This window comes from Megalops cyprinoides, chromosome 4 (genome assembly GCF_013368585.1).
Source record: "Megalops cyprinoides isolate fMegCyp1 chromosome 4, fMegCyp1.pri, whole genome shotgun sequence".
In the NCBI taxonomy this organism is placed as follows: Eukaryota; Metazoa; Chordata; class Actinopteri; order Elopiformes; family Megalopidae; genus Megalops; species Megalops cyprinoides.
The window spans coordinates 27,674,107-27,696,798 of record NC_050586.1 but is presented as its reverse complement, the minus strand read 5'-3'; the positions used below and the strand labels follow the sequence as shown (position 1 = coordinate 27,696,798).

General features: G+C 47.5%; 1 protein-coding gene across 1 annotated transcript in view; it reads left to right on the top strand.

Annotated features, from left to right (window-relative positions):
- Window positions 1-22,692, top strand: part of ipo11 (importin 11) — a 157,004-nt gene that overhangs the window by 59,437 nt on the left and 74,875 nt on the right. Inside the window, exons 17-22 of the mRNA XM_036527298.1 lie at window positions 4,219-4,252; window positions 4,893-4,933; window positions 6,083-6,199; window positions 9,833-9,946; window positions 12,602-12,717; window positions 16,044-16,120. Coding sequence (XP_036383191.1) covers window positions 4,219-4,252; window positions 4,893-4,933; window positions 6,083-6,199; window positions 9,833-9,946; window positions 12,602-12,717; window positions 16,044-16,120 — 499 coding nt within the window. The remainder of the gene's footprint in view (window positions 1-4,218; window positions 4,253-4,892; window positions 4,934-6,082; window positions 6,200-9,832; window positions 9,947-12,601; window positions 12,718-16,043; window positions 16,121-22,692) is intronic.

The following is a 22,692-nucleotide window of genomic DNA, read 5'->3' as shown; positions in this document are numbered from 1 at the left end:
GTGCATGTATGTGCATGTTTGCGTTAGCGTGTTTCTGCGCGTGTGATGACCGTGTCCCCCTGCGACCCCTGTTCTTTGTGTCATGGTTTCACCCTGCTCTGAGCAGCACCACACAGTCTGTCAGTGCAGAGAAACCACTCTGTGGGGTATAAAGATTCTGCAGTCTGCAGGGCCTCCAAGGTGAAGAAATGGATTCATTTAATAGCTTCTTTTACTTTCCGGAGTGGTGCTAATGTTTTTGTTTACCACGGCAGCAAAGACCAAATAGTTTTTATCTTTATTTTTATTATTATTTTCAAGATGAGGGCTGAGTGCAGTTGCACTCTTTTTTTTTTTTTTAAACAAAATAAGTGTAGTTATTCAACACTTTATAGTTGGTGAAGAAACTTTAAACAATTGTCTGCAGTCTTGTTTGTAAAAATGTGATGTATTTGTGGCTGGTCAAGATGTGTTAAGAACACTGACACGACATACATGTCATGACATACTGGTTGTATGAAATTTATGTTGTATGAAATTGAATTGTATTAAATGCTGTTTGTAATTGCAGCACAAACCTGTAACAGTAGTGTGATGGTCTGTAAACGTAATGTTTTGTTATGCAAGTCTTTAAGTGTACTGTAAAGGAGAGGGAAATGTTGTGGTTTTGTGCATAGTGAAAGTCTGGACCAGTAAATGGAAACGTTGCATGTTCTCAGTCAGCCCTGGCTCTCTTATCAAATCACAAATGCAGAAAGCAAAAAAAAAAGCCTTGGACATTAATGTGGGTTTAATACGCTGGCAGAGAGAGAACCAGAGCTGGCCTGCATTCGTTAGCAAGGCACTGAAATATTCATCAAGGTGAAAAAGTGCATTACAATCAGCCCAGCATTTGCATGCTGTTTAAATGTGACACCTTTTGTGGCGCTGTGGATAAGCTGCTCTGATTCCCAGACCGAGTTTAGCGGAGAGGGAGAGGGAGAGAGGAACAAGGAGAGGGGCGGATGGAGAAAGGGAGAGGGAGATGAGAGAGAAAAGGAGAGATTGAGAGAGGGAGAGAGGGAGGGGGAGATGGAGAGAGAGGTAGAGTGAGGGAGAGATGGCGAGGAAGAGGGAGATGGTGAACTCTGAAACATAAGCCCGCTCCGATGGAGACACCGCTGCTATTGCATTAGCAGGCACTGGTATCCTCGGCAGCTGTCAGTTCACTCAGGGCTGAGAGAATCCTAGGCACTCATGCTCCACAGATCATTCTCACTGATGTCCCTCTGCTGAGATGGCAGGGTGGCACCGTAGCAGTTTTTAAAGATCTACGTGTAAGTCCAGAAGGTGGCGGGTTCTATTCCCAGGTGAGCTGCTAGTACCCTGTACTTTGATCAAGCTATTAAATGGAGAACTGCTGTGTAAAATGGAGTGGTGTAAAAGGGTGCTTGCTGAGAGGGGAAAAAAAATCAATACCAAAAATCAATAACAAAAAGGTGTGGCAGATTACGACACAGAGGCCTGCGGTGGAGTAATGTTTATGTGGGTGGAATCAGGATCCCGGCTCTGTGATTAGCTGGCAGTTTCGCCGGATACATGTGTGCAACAAATCAGATGACCTGTCCTCGCTGGGCATCGTTTCCCATTGGGCGGTGCTCGGGGGGGGGTCGAAACCACGGCCCAGTGTCAGCTTCCTGAGAGCTCTGCCCGCCCCCTCACCGCCGCCCCCCCACCCCCTGTGGCGTTCGATAGTCCTTTTCGCATGGAGTGGCTCGGCTATGCGAGCTCAGCTGTCCGAGCGCCGCCAAAACAAGCAGGCCTGTCATGTCAATGAGCGCCGGGCGGCCGCTGAGCGTGAGCGGACATGGCAGGCACCAGAGGGCAAGGCCGGCCCGCGGGCCGAGGGATCCCTCGCATCTGCGCCCCCCCCCTCCTTCCTCAGCGGCTCACTGCAGCCCCTCTGCCGCGTGACGTTTCTGCTGCGCTCAGAGTGACATCTCCCCTCTTACTTAGACTGATGTTTCTTCCGTCTACATGTTTCCTCTGTTATTCTGCGTGACGTTTCTCCCATTACTCCTGTTAAAATATGTGACGTTTCCCCTGTTAATCTGTGTGGCGTTACCCATTACCCCTGTTACTGTATGTTACGTTCCTGCCATTACACCTGTTACTGAATGGGGGGAATGTCTTCACTCTGTGTGACGTTCCCCCCATTACTCCTGCTGTATGTGAGGTTCCCCCCGTTAAACTGTGTGATGTTCCCGCCGCTCGTTGGTATGCCGTTTCGGTGTTACCCGGTGCGTATGGTGTAAATGTTCTGAGCTGAAACAGAGAGCTTGTCTGTGCAGTTGGACGGTGCGTGATAATGGCCTGTCCTGCGAGACATCTGCCTCCTCCCACTCTCAGCCAGAATGCGATTTGTTTGAAGCAAAGAGTCTGAGCTTTGTCACTGCGGTTGTTTTATTATGACATGGAAGTGAGGGTGATGGGACCGCTGTGGGCTAATTATCAACATGAAAGAGATGAGAATTCCTGGGGAAAAAGAGGAAACATGAAGTATAACCTTATTACAAACACAATTCACTTAGGACTGGGTAATGAAAATGCAACGAGAACCATTAGGAGAAATGGCATTTGAGTTTGACAGAGCAGGGCATTCAATATTGCTGCTGTCTTGGTAGTTTGCACCTGAAAAATGAAACACACACTCTTGCTTGCTCTCTCTCACACACACATACACACACCCTGCTTGCTCTCTCACATGCACACACAGACACACACTCTTATAAACACAGGACTCTTTGATGAAAAGGTCCAGGATCAGACAGACCCAGTGTGGAGTGGATGTGTCTTTGGCCAGGCCAGGCCAGCACTCAGCAGCATGCTCTCAGCAGACACGCAGCAGTTGCAGAGATGGTGGCTGAGCTGCGTGTCCCGTATCATGGGCCCCCTGCATTTTTATTTACTCCTTTTTCCACTCCATAAAGCTGCAGGCGGTATTTACCCAAGGGGCAAATTGAAGAGCAGGCGCGCCCGCCCAACATCCTCCCCGTCACCCGCGTTCATGCTTCCACGCCGCCAGTCTCCCCCTGCATGCAATCTGCCCAGCTGTTTCCCAGAATGCATTGCAGTGGGGGTGGGGAGTGAGCCTCTGCTGCTTATGGTCAGGTTGGCGACTGGTGTCTCTAAACCTGGGGACACACACAGCTGACGGTCTGAAGGCCCGGTTCCATGCGTCACACCGTGGCACCAGTGAGCAGGGCCGTGGCAGAAGGCAGTTTGGCTCTTAACAGGAAGGGTTTTTGAGTGACCGGCTGCGTGTAGTAGGTCCAGAATATTTGGCCTGCGAAGGAAAAGACTGCACAGCTGTCAGTCATTGCTGATCCCCCAATTACTTCCTGATTGTGAAGGATTAGTGCCAATCAGAGGGAGAGACCTTGGCTTAAAGGAGTTTAATAAATGGAGTTTAGTTTCTTTAAGTTTTTTTTTTTTTAAGTTTCTTTCAAGTTTTTTCTTTTTTTTTAATTTCATTTCTTTTATTTGTCTTTTTGCGCTGTGGGTAGAGGGATACTGAACTTATGTGAGTACGGGCCTGTTGTACCAGCAGGTTGCCAATTTAAGAGCTTTTTGTCCAGCAATATTTCAACCTCTTTCTGTTACTGTGTGATTAAGAAATCTGGCAACTTTGTGGGAGATGAGTGAACATTTGTTGCCGGTATGAGGTCAGAGACTTTGCTCGCCCTATTAACGGCAGCTCCACTTCTTCACTCTGTAAATGAACCTGGGAAGGGAGCCACTTCAGAGACAGGCTTTATGTGGGTGGTTGCAGGAGAGGTGGGGGGTGAGGCGGGGGTGGGGGGGGGGGGGTTCTTTGGGGAAGTCCATCGCTGTCGCGGGCCTGATCATTTGTGGAAGGTGGCACCTGGGTGTCCATTTGTCCCTCTTTTAATTGAGTCGCAGCTGCAGGAAGGCAGCATTATGGCCCATTAGCCATCTGTTTCTGCCTTCGCCTTACAAAATGACAAATCTTCAGGTGCACCGTCGAAGGAGGCACGATGGGTCACCACCCGCATGACTCTAGCCAAACAAGCAGTGTCAGGTTTGAATCCTGGCTGTAACACCATTGTTTAACCCCTTGAAGGTGGTGCTTCTGTATGTAGAGTATAATCTTAGAGACGGTAGATTGCTCAGCACATTAAAAGTGGGAGTTTCCTCTCTCTTGCTCATCTGTTGCTGTTGTTTTCTTCTCTTTTGCAGGTTCGGATTGAGACGGCCACAACGCTGAAACTGAATATCCTTTTTGAGGTAGAATGGGTCTCGCAGCTGGCAGCCAGGAGCATTGCAGTTGGTTCAACCATAGATATTCTATACAATGTCCAGATATTCAGCTCCGTGGGCTTCACGCTTCTGTCTCTGACTAAAACAGAATACTCATAACTTGCGTAGCAACTCTAACAGCACTTGAAACTCCTGTTTCCTGTTATGACAACCTTCTAGAACACAGGGGATGGGAGGAATGCAGGAGCGGAGTATGTGGTCAGAATATAGAGTATCTGCCCCAGGGTTATTTCTGAAAGGACTTGTCTAACCTTTAATGTGTAAAAGTTGTGTTTTTTTTGTTGATATCCTTCAAAATATGATTGAAAAGTGGTTGGTGGTTCTGTCAGCTTTGTTTAAGCATCTGTCGGGTAGTGGCCTGTAAGTGCTGATCCAGGATCAGCAAACCCACTTTTAACCAGTTTATGTTATGCCTCTATCACTTATGGTAAATAGATGGAGGGAGCTGTGGGAAGTCCCCCTCCCACAACAGGGAATCAATCACTTTTTCAATCATACTGCTGTGTGTGGATGGACCAGGAGCCGGTTTTGGTTTCCCTGGTGACGCGGTCAAACCCCCCCCTCAAAGCTCAGTCTCCTTAACGCATCGTTACCCGTGGATGACTTTGAGTTCCGGACCGAGCAGTTCTTACCGGTGAGACTGAGCTTTCTCCTTTTTTATTTAACATAAATCAAATGAATAAGCGCAGTGCTCCCTCTCTCCTTAAGCCTAATGAGGCTTGTGCAGTCCTACAATGTGAAGAAAGTGGAGAAATGAAGCAGAGGTCATTCTTTTTGATGTGGATAAAGCGCATATCATATATAAAAGTAATAATACCACCCCCCCATGGCTTAAAAGTGAAGGAAGTTTTCTCAGGGTCCTGCAAAGTCAAACGCCAACACAACTTTAAGAGTTGAGTTTCTCATCAGCATGTTAAGCTCAACGCTGCCCCCTTGGTTTCACCGACACTCACTGCAGGTTTTATAACGTATACCTACCCTCGCCCTGAGCTCTCTCAGGTTTGATAAAACACCCTGAAAAAATGAAAGACTCTCCCTTCTTAGCTGGACTGTGGTTTGATATTACATTGATGTTAGCTTTGATGCGATTGTAGTATTTGAGAGTATGTTCCTTTCACTTGCTGTTCTGGCCTGGATGTTCAGCTCATTGTGTTTAATACTTGAATCATTTTAATTAGAATGATCATCCTGATCAGTCATCACGATCATTCTGAGTAGTGCTCTGATCAGTAACATCATTGAGATATACTGTGAATTGGTAAGGTCATTCTGATTAAAGCTCTGCTCAATAAGGTCATTCTGATTAATATGATTTATCAATGAGATTGTTCTGATTAATACTCCAGGTGTCTTGTCTGTCTCTTGGAGCTCCAGTGTGTCTCCTCCTGATCAGTATTCTGAGCTTTGTGCAGACTCTGATTAATGCTCTGGCCTTCGGGCTGTTGGGCCATGCTACCTGGAGTCCATCTCTTTCTGATTAATACTCTGCTCCTTTCAGGACCCTCAGCCGTTTTCACTCTGATTAGTAATCTGAGCACTAGTGTAATTCTGGTTAATAATCTGGCTACATTTATTTGCAGTGGTTCTGTTAAATGCTCTCACTTTTGTCTGAAGTACCTGGAGGTCAGCGCATAGTGATGTTCTTGGCCTCTGTCGTTGCCCAGTGTCCTCACTCTTTGTCATTTTCATTAATGCTGTAAGCGGAACGCTGCTACTCTGAGTGGCTCATTCTGATTGTGCTCTCAGCGCTCACCAGCAGTCTGGTCTTCCCTCTCTCCCGCAGTACCTGGAGTCCATCTTCGGCCTGCTGTTCCAGCTGCTGCAGCAGGTCACGGAGTGCGACACCAAGATGCAGGTCCTCCACGTCATCTCCTGCGTCATCGAGAGGGTCAACATCCAGGTGAGCAGCGGGTGTCAGGGGTCAAAGGTTGACATCCGGAGTGTAAGAGAGGGCTGGAGGAGGGCGGGCTGCAGGGTCTTCAGTCAGGTGAGTCACAGGGTCCTGAAGAGTGGAGGTAGGCGCCGTAATTGCACCGCTCTGTTGCTGTTGAGCATGCCCAGATCATGTCTGACCAATCGAAGGAGATAACTGTGATTCACACACAGACTGCGCTCCCTGGAAACACTCCGCTCCTTCCCCGGGAAATCAGACTTACTTGCAGTAAGTCGATTAACATTAATCTTTGGCAGAACAAAGCTACCCACAGCTTTAAATGCAAGCTTTTCTTCGTAGTCGAGATAAAGGGACTCAATTCTGTTTGAGAAAATACGGCCTTTTGTCATCAATCTCTAATGGACTTCTGTACTTCAATTAATGGTTTTCTGGGAAATTGGAATTGTCATAAAACCTCAGAGGACTCGGTTTGCAGCAAAAACATTTTCCTCTGTGCTTTGGCGTGTTTGTGTGTGTGTGTGTGTGTGTGTGTGTGTGTGTGAGTGAGAGAGATTCATTAATTCATCTGTCTCCCAGAAGGAATATGCATTGAGAATAGCAGTATAATGTAAGGATCAGGCCAGTAGATCACAGTGACTGAGGAACATGCCTGATTAAACAGATCTTTCAAAGGGGGACATGAGAGACTGCTGTCCTTCCAGTTTCAGTTATATCTAGTAACAGCAGAATAAACCCCAGGAACCCTGAAAATGAGCAGAGGTATTAGGGGCTATCAGTGACTTGCTGGTTAGAACCTATCAGTGTTATGTGTTGCTACGGAGATCAAGCTCTTTTGATTGGCTCTTATAAGTCAGTGACTGACAGCACCCTGTGGGTCCGTCCATGATGGCCTTAATGAAGCCCTCCTCAGTGGTAATATCCCACCTGCTGGTTTGGTTTAACCCCAGGCAGCCGAGAGTCATCTATGTCATCTGTGCCTTTATCTGTGAGACAACAGTAGAATCACTGAATTTAAGCCCTTACCAGGTGAAGGCTTCACAGATTTAATTGTAAGTGCACAAGATAGCTCCTAAGATGGCCCTGTGAAGTTTCATTCAGCTCTGGTTTGTAGAGAAATTTCTTTGGTTTAAAGTTTTGCCTTTCATTGAAGTGCTTCTGAAATAGCATGGATGGGCATTACTGCTTGTTAATGTGAAGCCTCATAGTCCCATGCATATTCTATCAGACCTCACAGGGAATTTTTAAAAAGGAATATAAAGGCCGGCACTTTTTCTCCCTCAATCTGCTTGATGTTTGGTTTAAACGGATTTTAAATGTGGCACTTCTTTTTTAAACCACGACTTGAGATATGACCCTTTGATGTTTCATAATGACCCTTTTAAATGGACTTATTCCTCAACTGAAGGACATTGTGGCGGTGCTGGGGTCTGGGAGTTTCAGGCTCACACCACGCCTCTCTGAAATGCCTCTTTAACTGTCCGTCACTGTAAATGCAGGCTTTGGATAACGAGGTCTGCCATCAGATAAACCAGGCAGAATGTAATAACCTCCCTACCTTTATTTTACGTGTGTCCAGGCAGGAGGAGGGTGCAGCTGATTTTAAATATCCCTGGAGTAGTTGGTAACATTTGCCTTATAAAAAGTGTAATATGTTATTTAATTACTGAATTTGATAAATTAGACTATAAAACTCAGGAAAAGTGTCTGGTATGTACCAAGGACACACCACATGGACATTGGCTTTCAATGGACTGATTTATAAGTGCGTCCAGCCAAACACTTTACCTTTACCTTTTTTACCGTTTTCAGGGAAGGACCTTAAGTGCCATTTACAGATTTTGAAATGCCACGTCTGTGAAGTGCGGTCACGGAGTAGAGGTGTTCACCGGTCCCAGTCTCATTCCCTCATTCTGATAGCCACTCGCTCTCTGAGGTGGCTGCAGAAGTCAAAACTTCAGGTCTATTAAGCGGGCCTGGCAGTCCCTTTACACCCCCCAAAAAAAGTGGCTGAAGTAAAATGGTGCAAAGAAAGACTCATTTTCAATTTCATTACCGGGAGCCTCTGGAGTCATAAAGTTCTGAACTGTTGTGCCAGCTGCTCTGAAGTAGATGGTGTTGGTGCGTGGTATTACCGATTTAATTTGGGGAGGGAAATGATTCTGTCTGTATAAGTTGTCTCATACTGCCCTTCTTAACCTGCTAAGGATGGTTCTAATGTCTGCCTCCTGGCAGCGCTTCAGCAGCGAGCCGTGCGCCGCATTAATGAACGAGCTGGTGTTTATCGTTCCGCTCTGTGGCGATAAGAGCGCCATGCCGTCGCTGTGCTTCTGCTTTCAGCCGAGCTCCGCAGCGCTCTGAAGGTCCAGAGAGGAGGTCCGCTCTTCACTCGTGCCCAGTACAAGCTCATTTTCTTGATACAAATGAAATCACCGCTTTGAACTCGTGCTGTGTAAATCCCTGTATATAAGGGTGTCTGCTAAGTGACTAACTGAGAATGTAAAAATATGTAATTATCAGCATATATTCAGTAATTCGGAATCTGTGTTACATGGTATGTTGTGGTTTCCCTGTCGGAATCCATGATTAGCTGTTGTCAATATCATTGAAAACTCAACAACAGTGCTACTGTACCCCGGTCCTGGAGGGCTGCAGTGCCTGTAGGGCTACTCTGCCCTGGTCCTGGAGGGCTGCAGTGCCTGTAGGGCTACTCTGCCCTGGTCCTGGAGGGCTGCAGTCCCTGTAGGGCTACTCTGCCCTGGTCCTGGAGGGCTGCAGTCCCTGTAGGGCTACTCTGCCCTGGTCCTGGAGGGCTGCAGTACCTGTAGGGCTACTCTACCCTGGTCCTGGAGGACCACAGTGTCTGCAGGGCAGCTGAAAGTGTCTGTGACTAGCGAGTGGAACGGAAGTGTTTTGAGGGCTGCTTTGTGTGAAAACTCTAAAAGACACACTATGGAAATCTGTTTTGAAAGTTAAAGTTTGTGAAGTGTTAGTGAAGAATATGTGGCAGCCATTGTGTCACATTATGTTTGTAGCTGTTAATTGCTTTGACCCTGTGTGATAGCAGAGCGTGTGTCTCAGAGCGTTCCTGTAATTAATGAGATTTAGCTCTTTGAACCTCGACACGCTGTGGAAGGCCGCACGATGAAGCGCGTTTGTTTTTTGGGATGTTTAGACTGCTGCAGGTAAAATAAAATAAAACGTAAGACCTTAGTGTTTAAGAAGAAAAACCCAGCAGAGGATCCCAGGCCTCCATGACTGGAGTTAAGTGTTTCTGCTCTGCATGTGAGAGCATCACAGGGTGTCTGCATGACACGCTCATGTCGTTCACTTCTCCCCCTACGAGGCTTCTAGTGACTGTGGCCCCTTCCGTTGCTCTCTCTGTCAGCTCACCATGGAATGAGGTGACGGGGCGTGAGAGGGGCGTGAGAGGGGCGCATCTGGGCGATCGTCCTGCACCTGTACTCTGAGGCTGCGTGGTGCTGTATTCGGCTAAGGGCGCAAATACGATGGGTTGGGGAAGGTGGCTGCTTTTGTCCTTTCAGCTGAGTCTGACAGACTGAGAACAGGAAGAAGTGCTTAAAAGGTGTGGCGGATGCTGTGATTGGCTGGTGAGCGCTGTACTGTTTTTGTGTCTTGCAGATCCGGCCCTACGTGGGCTGCCTGGTGCAGTACCTCCCCCTCCTGTGGAAGCAGTCGGAGGAACACAACATGCTGCGCTGTGCCATCCTCACCACCCTGGTCCACCTCGTGCAGGTACTACGGCAAGCCCGCAGGGACACTGTTTATATAAACTCCGCCCTTGCCAACATCTCCCGCTTCATTTTACTGTTTTGCCTTTTCCTTGAATTGAACTGGGAACGGTCAGGCCCAGAGTCCCAGCACCGTAACTATAACTATAACCATAATGCCATCTGTTGCCATTTACACAGGTGGTTCTAATCTGAAGTCCCATTGTCTTCAGACAGATGGCGCGGTGCCTCACGCCAGTCTGTTCTGGAGTTTGCAAGGCCTCATGGGAAAATGAAAGGTAGTTCGGCTCACACGTGGAGTCGGCGAGCGGGAAAGGGAGTGGAAAAAGGGCACGTGGAAGGAGCTGCTGGTTAGCAAGGCCTGAGCAAGACCTGCTGAAGAACACTGCAGGTGCAGCAGGAGAGAGAAGGATAGAGTGAGGATGGGGGGAAGACAGAGCGAAGAGGAGAAGAAGAGAAAGATGGAGGACAGAAAGAGAAAGAGCAAGAGATAGGGAGAGGAAGACTGAGGACAGAGAGGGAGGAGGGCAAGAAAAAGACAGGACAGAGGGAGGGGAGAAGGACAGGACAGTGAGAATGAGAGAAAGGAGGAAGTCAGAGGACCGAGAGAAAAGAAGAGGACAGAGAGAGGGAGAGAAAGGAACAGAGAGAGTGAGAGGAATGAAGAGGACAGAGAGAGTGAGAAAGGAAGAGGACAGAGAGAGAGGAAGGAAGAGGACAGAGAGAGAGAGAAAGGAAGAGGATCAACCTGTTGTCAGGCCGAGCCCGAAGCGGGGCATGGCTGGCGATTGTAATCTGTTCAGACAGATGTTTAGTCAGGATGCCACTCGGCAGTTTGTGTTCACGCCCCTCTGTCATTAACCTTGTCGGCACGTCCCCGTCACTATACCGGTGGCGCTGTGCTCTCACGTGTCCAGGAGCTCAAAGTTCGCTCGCTTCAGAAAATGGCAGAGGTGAAGCCAGAAGCCAAAACTGCTACTGTGAGCACGGTCCCCTTCCCCACACCCCACCGCCAAGTGATTAATGAAGTAGCATTAAAGTCTGTAATACATTGAAAATAGAGCCCAAAGTGCTTCTCAGCTAGAGGGCTATCTTTACATGGATGGGTTTCCCTGAAAGAGCTGCCCTGGTGACGTAATGTTTTCACAGTGTTGGAGTAACATCATAGCATCGTGCCGCTGTTACATATTTTAAGACGTGCCTCGCCTCGGCGTAGCCGTGTGGGCTGTTCCCATGAAGACCTGAGCGGGTGAAGGGGGAGTCACCATGAGCGGCTTCGACAGCGCTCTTTAATGGAGCAGAAAGGAGCCAATATCCAGGCTAAACGCTGCTGAGCAGCGGCACTAATCTGCCGATTAGCGTTCCCTCCCAAGGGGTGGGAGAGAGCACAGCCGGCGTGAAGGAGGCACAGAGTGTTCGGCCGGACTCTCGGCCAGAGTGGCGCTCTGATAATGCGGGAGATGGAGCTGCCCAAATTCGCTCCGGCTAATGCGCGTCACGAAGAAACGCCTTTTTCAATTTGTCCTTTTTTTTGTTGTTTGTTTGTTTAATTTTCTCTTCCCCCCCCAGTTATTGGGCTCATAAGCGGCGGGTTTGGCGATTTTGTGTCCTGCGCATGCCAGCACTTTGAAGTTGGAGTACAAAGTGTTCCTGTTCAGGCTCTCATTTGGCACAAAGCAACGTAATTTTGTCAGTCGTGCTGAAATTCTGCTCTGGTGAAGCTCACTGGCTGGGCGAAATTGCCTTCAGGGCCATTTCCATGGTCCGGGGTGAGAAGAGGCTTCTTTAATTTGAGGAAATAGATCATTTTAAAAGTGGTTTGATGCTGTCTGATACTGGTGGGCACTGAATGTGGATCAAACAAAGGCTTCCAGGAAGTATGGAAAAGTTATTTTCTCAAGTTGGCTGTTACTATGACTACCATAATCGCCATCTTTTGATCTGCTCCTCCCTCTTGCTGAGCATAAGGGCGCTTTTGTTGTGTCTTCAGAAGGCTACGTCAGGCGAATAAGTTGCTGCTAAATGAGATGTCTCTTTGAGCTGCTGGTACACCATTAATGTAGTTTGTTGTACCCGGCTGAAGAACATGTCTGTCACGCTCTACAGCTGTAGTGCTGATAAAAGCTTTTGCCCTTGTCTATCGAATTACATTGATCTCTCCAGAGGCATTTAGTCTGGAAGTCGCCAGCAGAGTTTAAGGAGGGGATTGCTCGCCTCTGTCTTACTCGACGGGGGGTCTGGTTGAGTAAGACCAGTAGCAATCGCCGAGATCATGACGCCATCATGACGATGCGTGCCACAGCTTGCATACTGGGATCGACGGCTAGCGTGGGGAAAATTGGCCTTCCGGATTTGAAATCTGTCCGGGCATGCCAGTCTGTCTGTCAGGTCAACATTCTAGAGCGCCCTCGGTGAAATCTAATTCTGTCTTTTCTGTGAAACCTCTTCAGTTTTGTCTTTCATATGAACAGGTTTCAAGAGTACAAAGAGTACCTGCTGTGAAAGTCATACGGGAGGATTTAAGGGCTCACACACGTATAGACCAGCCTTGTGTACTCTAACAAAAACTCGAGTGGTCTGCAGCAGATGAGTTGTTGTGTTGATGTGTTGCAGCTGTTTGCATACTGTAGTCAGTGTTCTGTCCTTTGTGATGTCACAGGGCCTGGGGGCGGAGAGTAAGAACTTGTACCCCTTCCTGCTTCCTGTGATCCAGCTGAGCACTGACGTGTCCCAGCCCCCTCACGTCTACCTGCTGGAAGACGGCCTGGAGCTCTGGTAGGGCTCACCTGTGCACCTCACCTGTCCTCACTCATATATATACACACACACACGTCTGCTCATACAAACAGTCATGCACGCATACCTGTTCTCATCTGTTTATAAGAAGGATCACAGACCATGAGGAATGGAAAAAAACAGATAAACGCACACACAGGCACACACACACACGCACACACCAGCCACTTCAGCCAAACAGACACGCACATAAACACACATCAACCACCTCAAAGAAGCAGACACACACATTAACTTTTTCTCGCTCTGTCTCACACACTTGCGCGCTCTTGTCCTTATCCTCATCTCATAGTATCTTGGCATGTCCCCTGGTGTCCTTCCCACTGGCCAGTATGTTCCAAATGCATCACTGCCTCGCTATAAACGGAGGGCATAAGGCAGCTGCCTTTGGGACTGGTGAGGTAGAGGAAGTCATTCATCAATACACCCTCTCCACCATTAGGAGCCGTCAGGTGAGCTCTCTCCAGCTCTGACCTGACTAAGTACTGGAGCTGTGGAAGGGTCAGCTCATTGCATCTCCCTAATGTCTTCTATAACACACACACACACACACACACACACACACACACACACACACACACACACACACAGAGCTACATCTGCGTATATACACACACACACTTATGCCGTGTATAGTGCCGTGTTCGGCGAAACACTGGTGTGAATATTCACTCACTTAAGCCCTGCCTGCCGCTTTTAGATGGATTCATACAAAGGCTTTCATCTGGGTGTTTTCCTTGCTTTAGCCACATGTACCCTGATTTAGATTAATTATGATTAAAAATTCAACAGCATTGTAATACCATCTAAATCAGCAGTGGGTATTGTGGGGCCACTTTTGGTGTTGTTGCACAGAGCAACAGAACATCTTTTTTGTGAGCAGGCATGGTGGCTTTGCATTATTAAACACCGTCTCAGAGCAGAGCATTCACTGGCCTCGCGGTTCCCTCTCTGTCACACATCAGAACAGAGGGAAAAGGTCCCCATAATGTCAGAGCCTGTTCGGTCCCTGTCATGCGGGTGATGTCAGCAGCCTCTGACAGGACGTTAATTGGGCCCAAAGGCATGTGTTTATCAAGCACCGCATTTTCCTCCCAGCTCTGAGAGGTTTACTCAATGCGTCTGTGAGTTTACTGTTCTCGGAGTAGTCTCAAAGTCTCACTCTGTCTTACTGTGAGAGCAGTGCACTTCGGTGAGGCTTTGCCAATCCTAGAATGGGTGGAGCTACCATTTGCTGCTTTCCATCCCTAGCTTGTTTGAGCCAATCAAAACACACCAGCGATTCATTAATAACATGACAGCTCCAGCTGTTCCCGAGGTTCATGAAGCCTTATTCTCCCATGACTGCTGAAGACTATCAGCATCATTGTCATGTGAGCCATGATGTGATAATAGAGTTAAGTATACAATCTCGAGTGTGGGGTTTTTTCCGATGTCACCATTGCCGTAATGGCTAAATTTCAGTGACTGCTGATCTTGTAACGTATGACCTGAAGTCATGAAAAAAGTAGCTTTCTTTAGTCTGTCACACGAAGTTGAAGTCACAGTTTTGCAGATAAATTGAGTAAGGCCCTGGACTTCCTTCTTTCCAGAGAGGTGTCAATGATCTGCTGTCTGGGGCAAAGAGCAGACTTACTGCTGTTACTTAACAGTAAATAAAGAAATGAATCCCTGTAAACACGAGCACAATGACCCGCCCCCTCTCCCGCTCTAATGGTTTTTAGTTGTTCTCTGTGCTTAACCCTGTGCCAGAGATCCTTGTTAATTGGGCTGTTTCAATAAGTGATCTTGACCTCTGTGGGTGTATACAGTTGCATTCTCTCCCTCCCTCTCTCCATCTCTTACTCTCTCTGTCTCTCTCTCCCAGCCCCTCGCTCTCTCTCCATCATTATCCCTCTCTATCTCTCCCAGCCCCTCTCTTTCTCTCTATCTCCCTTTCTCTGTCTCTCCATCTCTCTTTTTCTCCCCATGTATCCTTTTTCCTCAGTTTTTCTTTTTGTCTTGCTCCCACTCTTTCTTTCCCTCTGTCTCTCTGCTCCTATCCCACTCACTCGTCTCTCATCTCTTCTATACTTCTTATTCCCCCCCTCTCTTTTTCTATTTCTGTCTGTCCGTCTGTCCGTCCCTCCCTCTGTCCTGCAGCATTTCTCCCGCTCTGCGCTTTTGCGGGAGATTAATGCACTGCCAGTCGCGATCGACCCTCACCGGTCGCGAGCGCTGCACATTAACGGCATCTGAGGATCGTTCTGCTCACTCGGTGCATTCGCTTTGCTTACAGTACAGTTGAGGGTTCCGATTCCGGAATCTTCTGCAGTGTTTCATTAAGCCGCGTGCAGATGTTTAGCGGCTTTCCGGCGAGGCATCCTCAGAGGCGTTCCCCCCTGTCCTCCAAACAACCTCAGCCGGGAGAAGAGATCAATTTGTAAATGCAGTAATTTTCTAATATTCTGTGAGGATTGTGAAAGGATGGCAGAAGTGCTTACTCAATCACAGCCCTCTAAATAACCCTGGAGTGATCACGCCTCTGCCAGAGACAGCGGCACGGCTCCATTGTAGCCTCATAATCCTGTTGGTACGCGCCTTTACGGTCCATCAGAGACTTACTGTAATCGACACACAAAGCCCTGGCTCGGAAGCAGTACGTGGATGATTAGCATTGATGTTCTGCTCATGCATCTGTACACTTTAACACATGCATACACGCATGTAAATCTGCTTGTGTCTGCATAAATGTGCATGTGGGGCATTTGCTGTAGCATGAGGAAATTGACAAAGTCTAGAGAGGGTTGCCTCTATAATCTGGGAGTAATCTCGCACGGAATTAGAAATGGTTTGTGAGTGGAGCGGTGGTGGAGAATGTGATGATGATGGCAGTGTTGTGATGTGGCTGAACGGCTTCCCACTGCCTGCACCCAAATTCAGCTCCTGTATCAGTTTATGAAGAACCTAATTGCAACATTTCTGTGATGATGTAATAAGATTGTTGTAATAATGCTCATGTGCTGGCTAATGAGTGTTCAATGTAAACAATGGGTTTTATTCATCACTAAATTAAAGTTTGCCATGTGGTAGTTTTTTTTCATTGTGGATTGAAGGGCCTAGCTGTACCTGGAAAGGAAGTATTTAAAGCTCCTGTTAGTCTTTATTTGCTCTGGAGCTGGGTCTGTAGTGACATCATGATTATTTAATGGAGCTGTGTTTGGACTGCAGCAGTGGGGTAAAGCTACCTCACTCATGAGGTACGAGTGAATTCTGTGTCTCCCTCCTCATTGATGCAATTGGTTGGATTCTTCCTCTCGTTTCAGGTTGGTGACTCTGGAGAACAGTCCCTCCATCACCCCAGAACTTCTCAGAATCTTCCAGAACATGTCGGCCCTTCTCGGTACATCCCGCCTGCTGCTCACGTCCCCGCTTCACTCTAGGCAGGGTGCCTGGGTGTGGTTCTCGACAGGAAAAGCCCACGGGCTGATGGTTGTATGGTGGCAATGGCCCACTCCTACTTAGAAAAAGCAGGGCTCGCCATCTCTTTCTGTCTCCTCTGTTTAACCGTTTTGATGTTACCAGAATGTCTGTGGACTGAAGCTTGCCTGCAGGCTTTGCGTATGAGATCAAGATTGAGGGTCTCCAGACTTCAGTTGCTCCTTGTTTTTTCTTTTGTGTGTGTGCAGGAGGCATACAAAGCCGCTGAATATGGATTGCAGACTGTTCTGATAGTCATATCACATCAGGAGTGCGGCATTATATGCGCATTATCCTGGCCCGGAGTGGAGAGCATTATGGGTTCGATTGACAGGTCTAGTGTTGTGGTTTTAGGGGGGTGTTAATGTTTGATTTGATGGAAAGTCTAGTGCTGCTTGTGTGCTCGGAGCATCCTGCTTGATAAGAGGGGAAAGTCTCTCATCTCTTGTATCATTCAGTGCCTCCTTTCTTTTCTTCCTCTTTTTTTCTCATTAACTTTCTTGCTCTTTCTTTCTCTTTGGTTTTTTTCCTTGCCATCTGTGTATTTCCTTATCACTTCTTGTCTTGCTTTTCTTTTCTTTGACTTTCTCTTTTCTCTACTTCACAGTTTCTCTCATTCCTCTCTCTTTCTCTCTCTCTCTCTCTGTCTCTGCTGTTTCAGTAAGCTTCATGTTTGATGCTGGCTTGTCGGTGTATTAGCAGAGCACGTGATTCAGTGTATGGAACATTTCCATTGCCTGTATTACTGTGAACATGTTCCTGTAGGTTGATGTGGTGCAGGAAACACAGTTAATGGAGCAGTGGTACAGTGAATTGAAGTGAACACCAATCAGAGTGTTCTTCTCTGGAGGGGAAAGTATTTTGATTGGTTCAAACAAGTCTTTGAATGACAGCATATGCTAGCTTCTATTATGGGGTTTCTGAACCCTCTCTGGCCCATCACTAGCAGGAAAGAGTAATGTTGGGATGGGTTCTTAACCTTTGGACAGGTGATTGGAAGTGCCAGGTGAGTGAAAAAAGCAAGATCGTGACAACTGTCAGAGAAGGGACACTGCCATGCAGCTTTAGCTCCGCCTTCTCCCGGTCATGCTGCAGGGACATGTTTTCATTTGTAGAAATGATGGGGGCAGTAACAGAACAAATCATGGCCCTGTCAATGTGACCAGCGCGTATCTTTAGCAGAATAGACCAAGGTCAGGTGGCTGTGGCCTCAATCCAGTCTTGACCGGAGAGGTGCCCTTGTTTTATGACCCGCATTAAATCCTCACAGACAAAGTCTTTCTTTATGGACACAGCAGGACCCAATAGGAGAAGAGGAGACATTGATTTATTGTTGATGGTATGAGTTTTTTTTCTTCCTTTCACACATAAATATCTGCGTAGATTTGATGACCATAAAGATTTACAGTCCTCTGTATTTACAGTGGGTAGTCTAAAGTGCTACTACAGCTGTTTCTACCCCAACATTCTGGCCCAAAGTGTTGTTGCCTGTTCAAGACACACCATTCTGGTTCTCATCTTGACTGTTTCCTTCCTTTGTTTGCATTCTTCCCATTACTTTGGAACCACCAGTATGTCTCATGACAGCCTCCTCTGCCCTCGTGCAGGAGTTCAGGGGCCTAGCAGATACCCACACCAACCACGCCTCCTTTTCACACTGCTTTCTTCCCTGACCCTGTGCAGCACCTGCATGAAAAACAGACAATATGAGCTACTCTTCACTGCATGTGTGGGAGGGCCATTCCCATCATACAGCTGTCCGACTCCTTTAATTTTGCCATCCAGTACACGAACGGGCTGGTCGCCATCTTGCACACTTGGCCAGGCCATGCCTAAACACCTTTCTGCAGAAGAGAATTTTTAAGATTTTATTTTTAGTCAACTCATTAACTTTTTACCCAACCCTTACCCCCTGACCCCCCGCCCCCCATGTCATGTTTTACATGTATCCTTTTGATGTTGTTCAGTTTTAATTATCGCACAGCGGGATGGCGAAAAGAGCCCCCTCGGTGAACTCGCGCTCGCTGCTGCTGCTTCCTGCCATTAGCCGGGTTATAGACGAACGCCATGCGGAAACATTTTTCCCCGTGGCTCTCCCGGCCTTAACAGAGAGCGTGACACCTCTTCTTAATAAGCTTCTCTGGAATGTAATGAAATTCACGATTCATGACTGCTCGGCCTCATTAGCTATGCCCAGGCTCATATTTTAGGTTATTAGGTCATTGTGCAACTGCACCAGGCAGGCCTCGTTTTGAAAATGTAGGAATTAATTGAATAAATAGGTTTCAAGATTTAATGCCGTTTAAAATGTCAGTTTCTTAGCATTTTTTTTTTTTTTTTTTTTTTGCTGTCCCCAAAATGTTTTTCTGTCTTTGGCCTATACCTTTGACCTCTACTCGGTAGCATTGATGAGTAATTAGATAAATGAGTGTTTTTCTCTCCATTTAAGCTTCCATTTACTGACAGTGAAATGAATCAAAGATGGCACTTGACAGTTTACATTATTAGAGGCAAGCGGATAACAAACGGTCTAAAACACAGGGACGCAAACCATGCCCAAAAGTGAAGCATGTGGTAATCTAGCCTCGCTTCTCAGCGATGTTCCTACGGAGGCACCGGCTCAGATGTGTCACTTCAGACAGCGGAAGAGCCGAGAGGTGAAGACCCCTGTCAGCCTGTAATTACTGATCTGTGGGGCGCTGTGATACAGCAGGGTTTTAAACATTTATGAGATACTAAGTCCTTTCCTCATCAGCAGGCTTTTAATTTCTCGTTGACGTTATCGTCTCCTCCTTGGTGTCACAGCTCCTGCGCGGTGACCTACATTTTCGGGCAGAAGTGTCAGGTAGCCCTGTCGCTCTGTCACCCTTGTCATTTAATCCTAAAGTTGCATAAAGTTCAGGGAGGTCTTGTTACATCAAATTACATTTGCTTAGCACACACTGGTTTCTAAAGCCACTTGGAGAGCTAACAATTTTTACATTTAATCCATTTTCACAGCTGGATGAGGCATTTGTCGTGTTTGTCAAAGCACTTGTTGTTCTGAGAAGAGAACTGAATGATCTGCAAATCGCCAAAAAAATATTGTATATCATTGAACATTATTTACAGTACATATATGTGTTTCTGTTTTAATGTGACCTTAAAGGGCAGCTTGTCAAAAATGGTCAGCTCAGAGTGTAGAGCAATCAGCAGGTTGTTACACAGTGGAAGCCAAGTGTGTGACACTCCGACCTGGAAGAAGTGACCTGGTGTGCCACTCTTGCCATGCACAGTGGTCCTGTGGTTCTTGAAACTCCTTGTAAAATATTTTCATCCAGGAAAGTTCTGGAAAAGTCTCAGAATGTTGTCCAATACCTAAATGTCACTGAAAAGCCATAAAACAGTTAATTTTTCTTGTGCAGCTTGCATAGTATATCCACTTTCCAGGCCCTTTCCTCTTGCTTGGTGCATTTTACTATCATTTCAGTGTGCTGATATATTTAACATTCAAGTTAGCCTGCTTTTATACGGGACTCATTTGATGTAGGACTCTTAACAAGCAAATTGTCACAGCACAGTCTCTTTACAGTACACTACACTTATCACACTAGTACTGTATTGCCAAAGGGAATTAAAAAATATAGAATAAGAAAAAATCCAATTGAGAATAAGTTGGAAAAACCAAGAAATTATTCCATGCCCCTTGCTGACAAATTGGCGATCTTGCTGGCGTGAACATTAACTGTGGTCCCTAGTCATTGGTAAATGTTATTTGTTGGCAACAGCGTTTGCCAGCACGTGTCTGCACAAGGGTTAAATGCAAAGTCTCAAAGTATTTCCCCCAAGCAATTCCATCTTCAAAGTAGTGCAGTGCCATGGTAATTAGACTATTCCAGTCGTCGTAATAATCCCAGAACATCTTACATATAGCCTCCAAACTTCATTGAAAAGTCATGGAGAATATAAATCTGATTCGGGTAGGAACCCTGTCTTCACTTTATTATCCTGTCGCTTTTTTAAAAAAAAATTTTAACCACCATCTCTGTGACCAGTTCCACATTTCTGAAAGCTTTTTCTCCCCCTGAAGGCTTCTGTCGCTATAAAGCTGTTTCCGGGACGATAACCAGGCTTGTGATGGTTGTGAATGGGGGAGAGGCTCCGTGCTGAGTTCTGACACAAAGAGGTGGCTCTGCCGGCTTCTCTTTGTGAGGAGCACCAGTGCCATACGGCTGAACCCGAGACCCGCTCTCTGCTCTGCTTCACATTTTGCTGAATATTCATTCATCTCAGAGCAGGTTTGAGCCTGTGAAAGGTACATTTGGGGAAAGGGATGTTGGACAAAACGTGTCCGCCCAGATTTTGATCGTGGCCGAAATGCTGAGTGGCAGGCAGGATCTGCTTTGGGGGCTTTTGCAGTGATGTGCCGGTGGAGGTGGAGGCTGGTTGGTGTGCCTTGTGTGTGTTGTCTTCCTCTGGTTTGGGACAGACCGCTTTTGTGTGCTCCGTTTTCTCTGCGCATCCGCCCCGACTGTGCCAACACTCTCGAAGCGAGGTTCCTCATGTGCATTCGGAGGTGCCTTCTGGCTCCGGTACAAGCAGACGAAGGGGAGCCCCCAAAAGCCTGCTTCCTATGAAAAAAACAACATGAGCAAAGTTTGTTTGTCTTTGTTTGTCTTTGTTTTTCCCCTCTGTGGAGGGAAGTTTTCTCCTTCGCGGGGCGCAACTCCAAACGAGCAGGTTTGTCGTCCTAATTGAGGCTTGTGTTCATCAGTGTCACGTAAGGTACGCTGTTTAAATTGGCTTTCCGCAAACACAGCTCCCACAACTCCCACAACTCCAAAGCCGTGCTGGGCCCATTAGCATGCAGGCCCGCCGCAGCGAGGGGCCTCTCGGCTCCTTTGATCACTGATGGCGTCTTTGTTCCAACGCGTCTCCACCGCCGCCTTTCTGAGGAAGTGTGACGCATCTGAGAATTGGGGGAAGCACTCCATCTAACAGCCTCGGTGAAGTGCAAGGAACCCCTCCCTCCCTACCCCCACCCCAACCCTTAGATAAGTTTTCTTGCTAATTTCAGACACCACTAAAGTCACGGTGATGCATGTGAAGGAGTTGTGAGAATGCAATGGCAGTTGTGATTGATTGCAGTGGCAGTGTGACTGTCTGTCGCATGGCTCTGTGGAAGAGTGACGTGAGCGGCGTGCTGTCTGTCCTGTGGTGTTCCTGTGGCCTCGCTGTCTCGGCTCAGGGAGTGTGCAGGCGGTGCTGATCCTGGCGGAGTTTGGCACGGCATTTTGCTCCTTCTGTTGCTGTCAGGCACAGAGCCAGGCGCTCCTGTGCTTCTGCGTCCTCTGCCACACCACTCGGGGAGTGAACCAGGCAGGCTGCACTGCATGGAGCACGCTTACACGTACACGCATAGTCACTCACACACACGCACACGCACTCACATACATGTACACCTGCGCACGTACACATGGATATTCATATGTAAGCACAGACGCATGCTCCAGTATGGATGATGGATGTACACACATATACACAGGTGCACATAGACATGCACTGCATATAGCAGCGCCCATTTGTACTAGCAGCACTTGGTCTACTTATTCCATGTGTTATTTTCAGCGATAGTTTCTGAAGGTGACTTTTCCTCCGCTTAGGCCTGTGGTGACCTCCCTCCCACAGGTTTCTGATGTTCAGGTCATTCTGCGGCCCTGAGTGACTGATGGGTGAGGAGAGAAGTACAATACTGAGACATTCAAAGAGACAAGCTAATTCGACCCTCACATTCACTGCACAGGTTTACCTGCTCAAGAAACCAGCTGCTCTACCAGAGCTGCAAAACAGACCGGCTACCTCGCCTTACCTGCAACGGAGACTGGCTGCTCCACCTTACCTGCAAAGGAGATTGGCTGCTCCACCTTACCTGCAAAGGAGACTGGCTGCTCCACTTTACCTGCAAAGGAGACCGGCTGCTCCATTTTACCTGCAAAGGAGACCGGCTGCTCCATCTTGCATGCAAAGGAGACTGGCTGCTCCATCTTACCTGCAAAGGAGCCCGGCTGCTCCATCTTACCTGCAAAGGAGACCTGCTGCTCCATCTTACCTGCAAAGGATATCAGCTGCTCCATCTTACCTGCAAAGGATATCAGCTGCTCCATCTTGCATGCAAAGGAGACTGGCTGCTCCATCTTACCTGCAAAGGAGCCCGGCTGCTCCATCTTACCTGCAAAGGAGACCTGCTGCTCCATCTTACCTGCAAAGGATATCGGCTGCTCCATCTTACCTGCAAAGGAGACCTGCTGCTCCATCTTACCTGCAAAGGATATCGGCTGCTCCATCTTACCTGCAAAGGATATCGGCTGCTCCATCTTACCTGCAAAGGAGACCGGCTGCTCCATCTTACCTGCAAAGGATATCGGCTGCTCCATCTTACCTGCAAAGGATATCGGCTGCTCCATCTTACCTGCAAAGGATATCAGCTGCTCCATCTTACCTGCAAAGGATATCAGC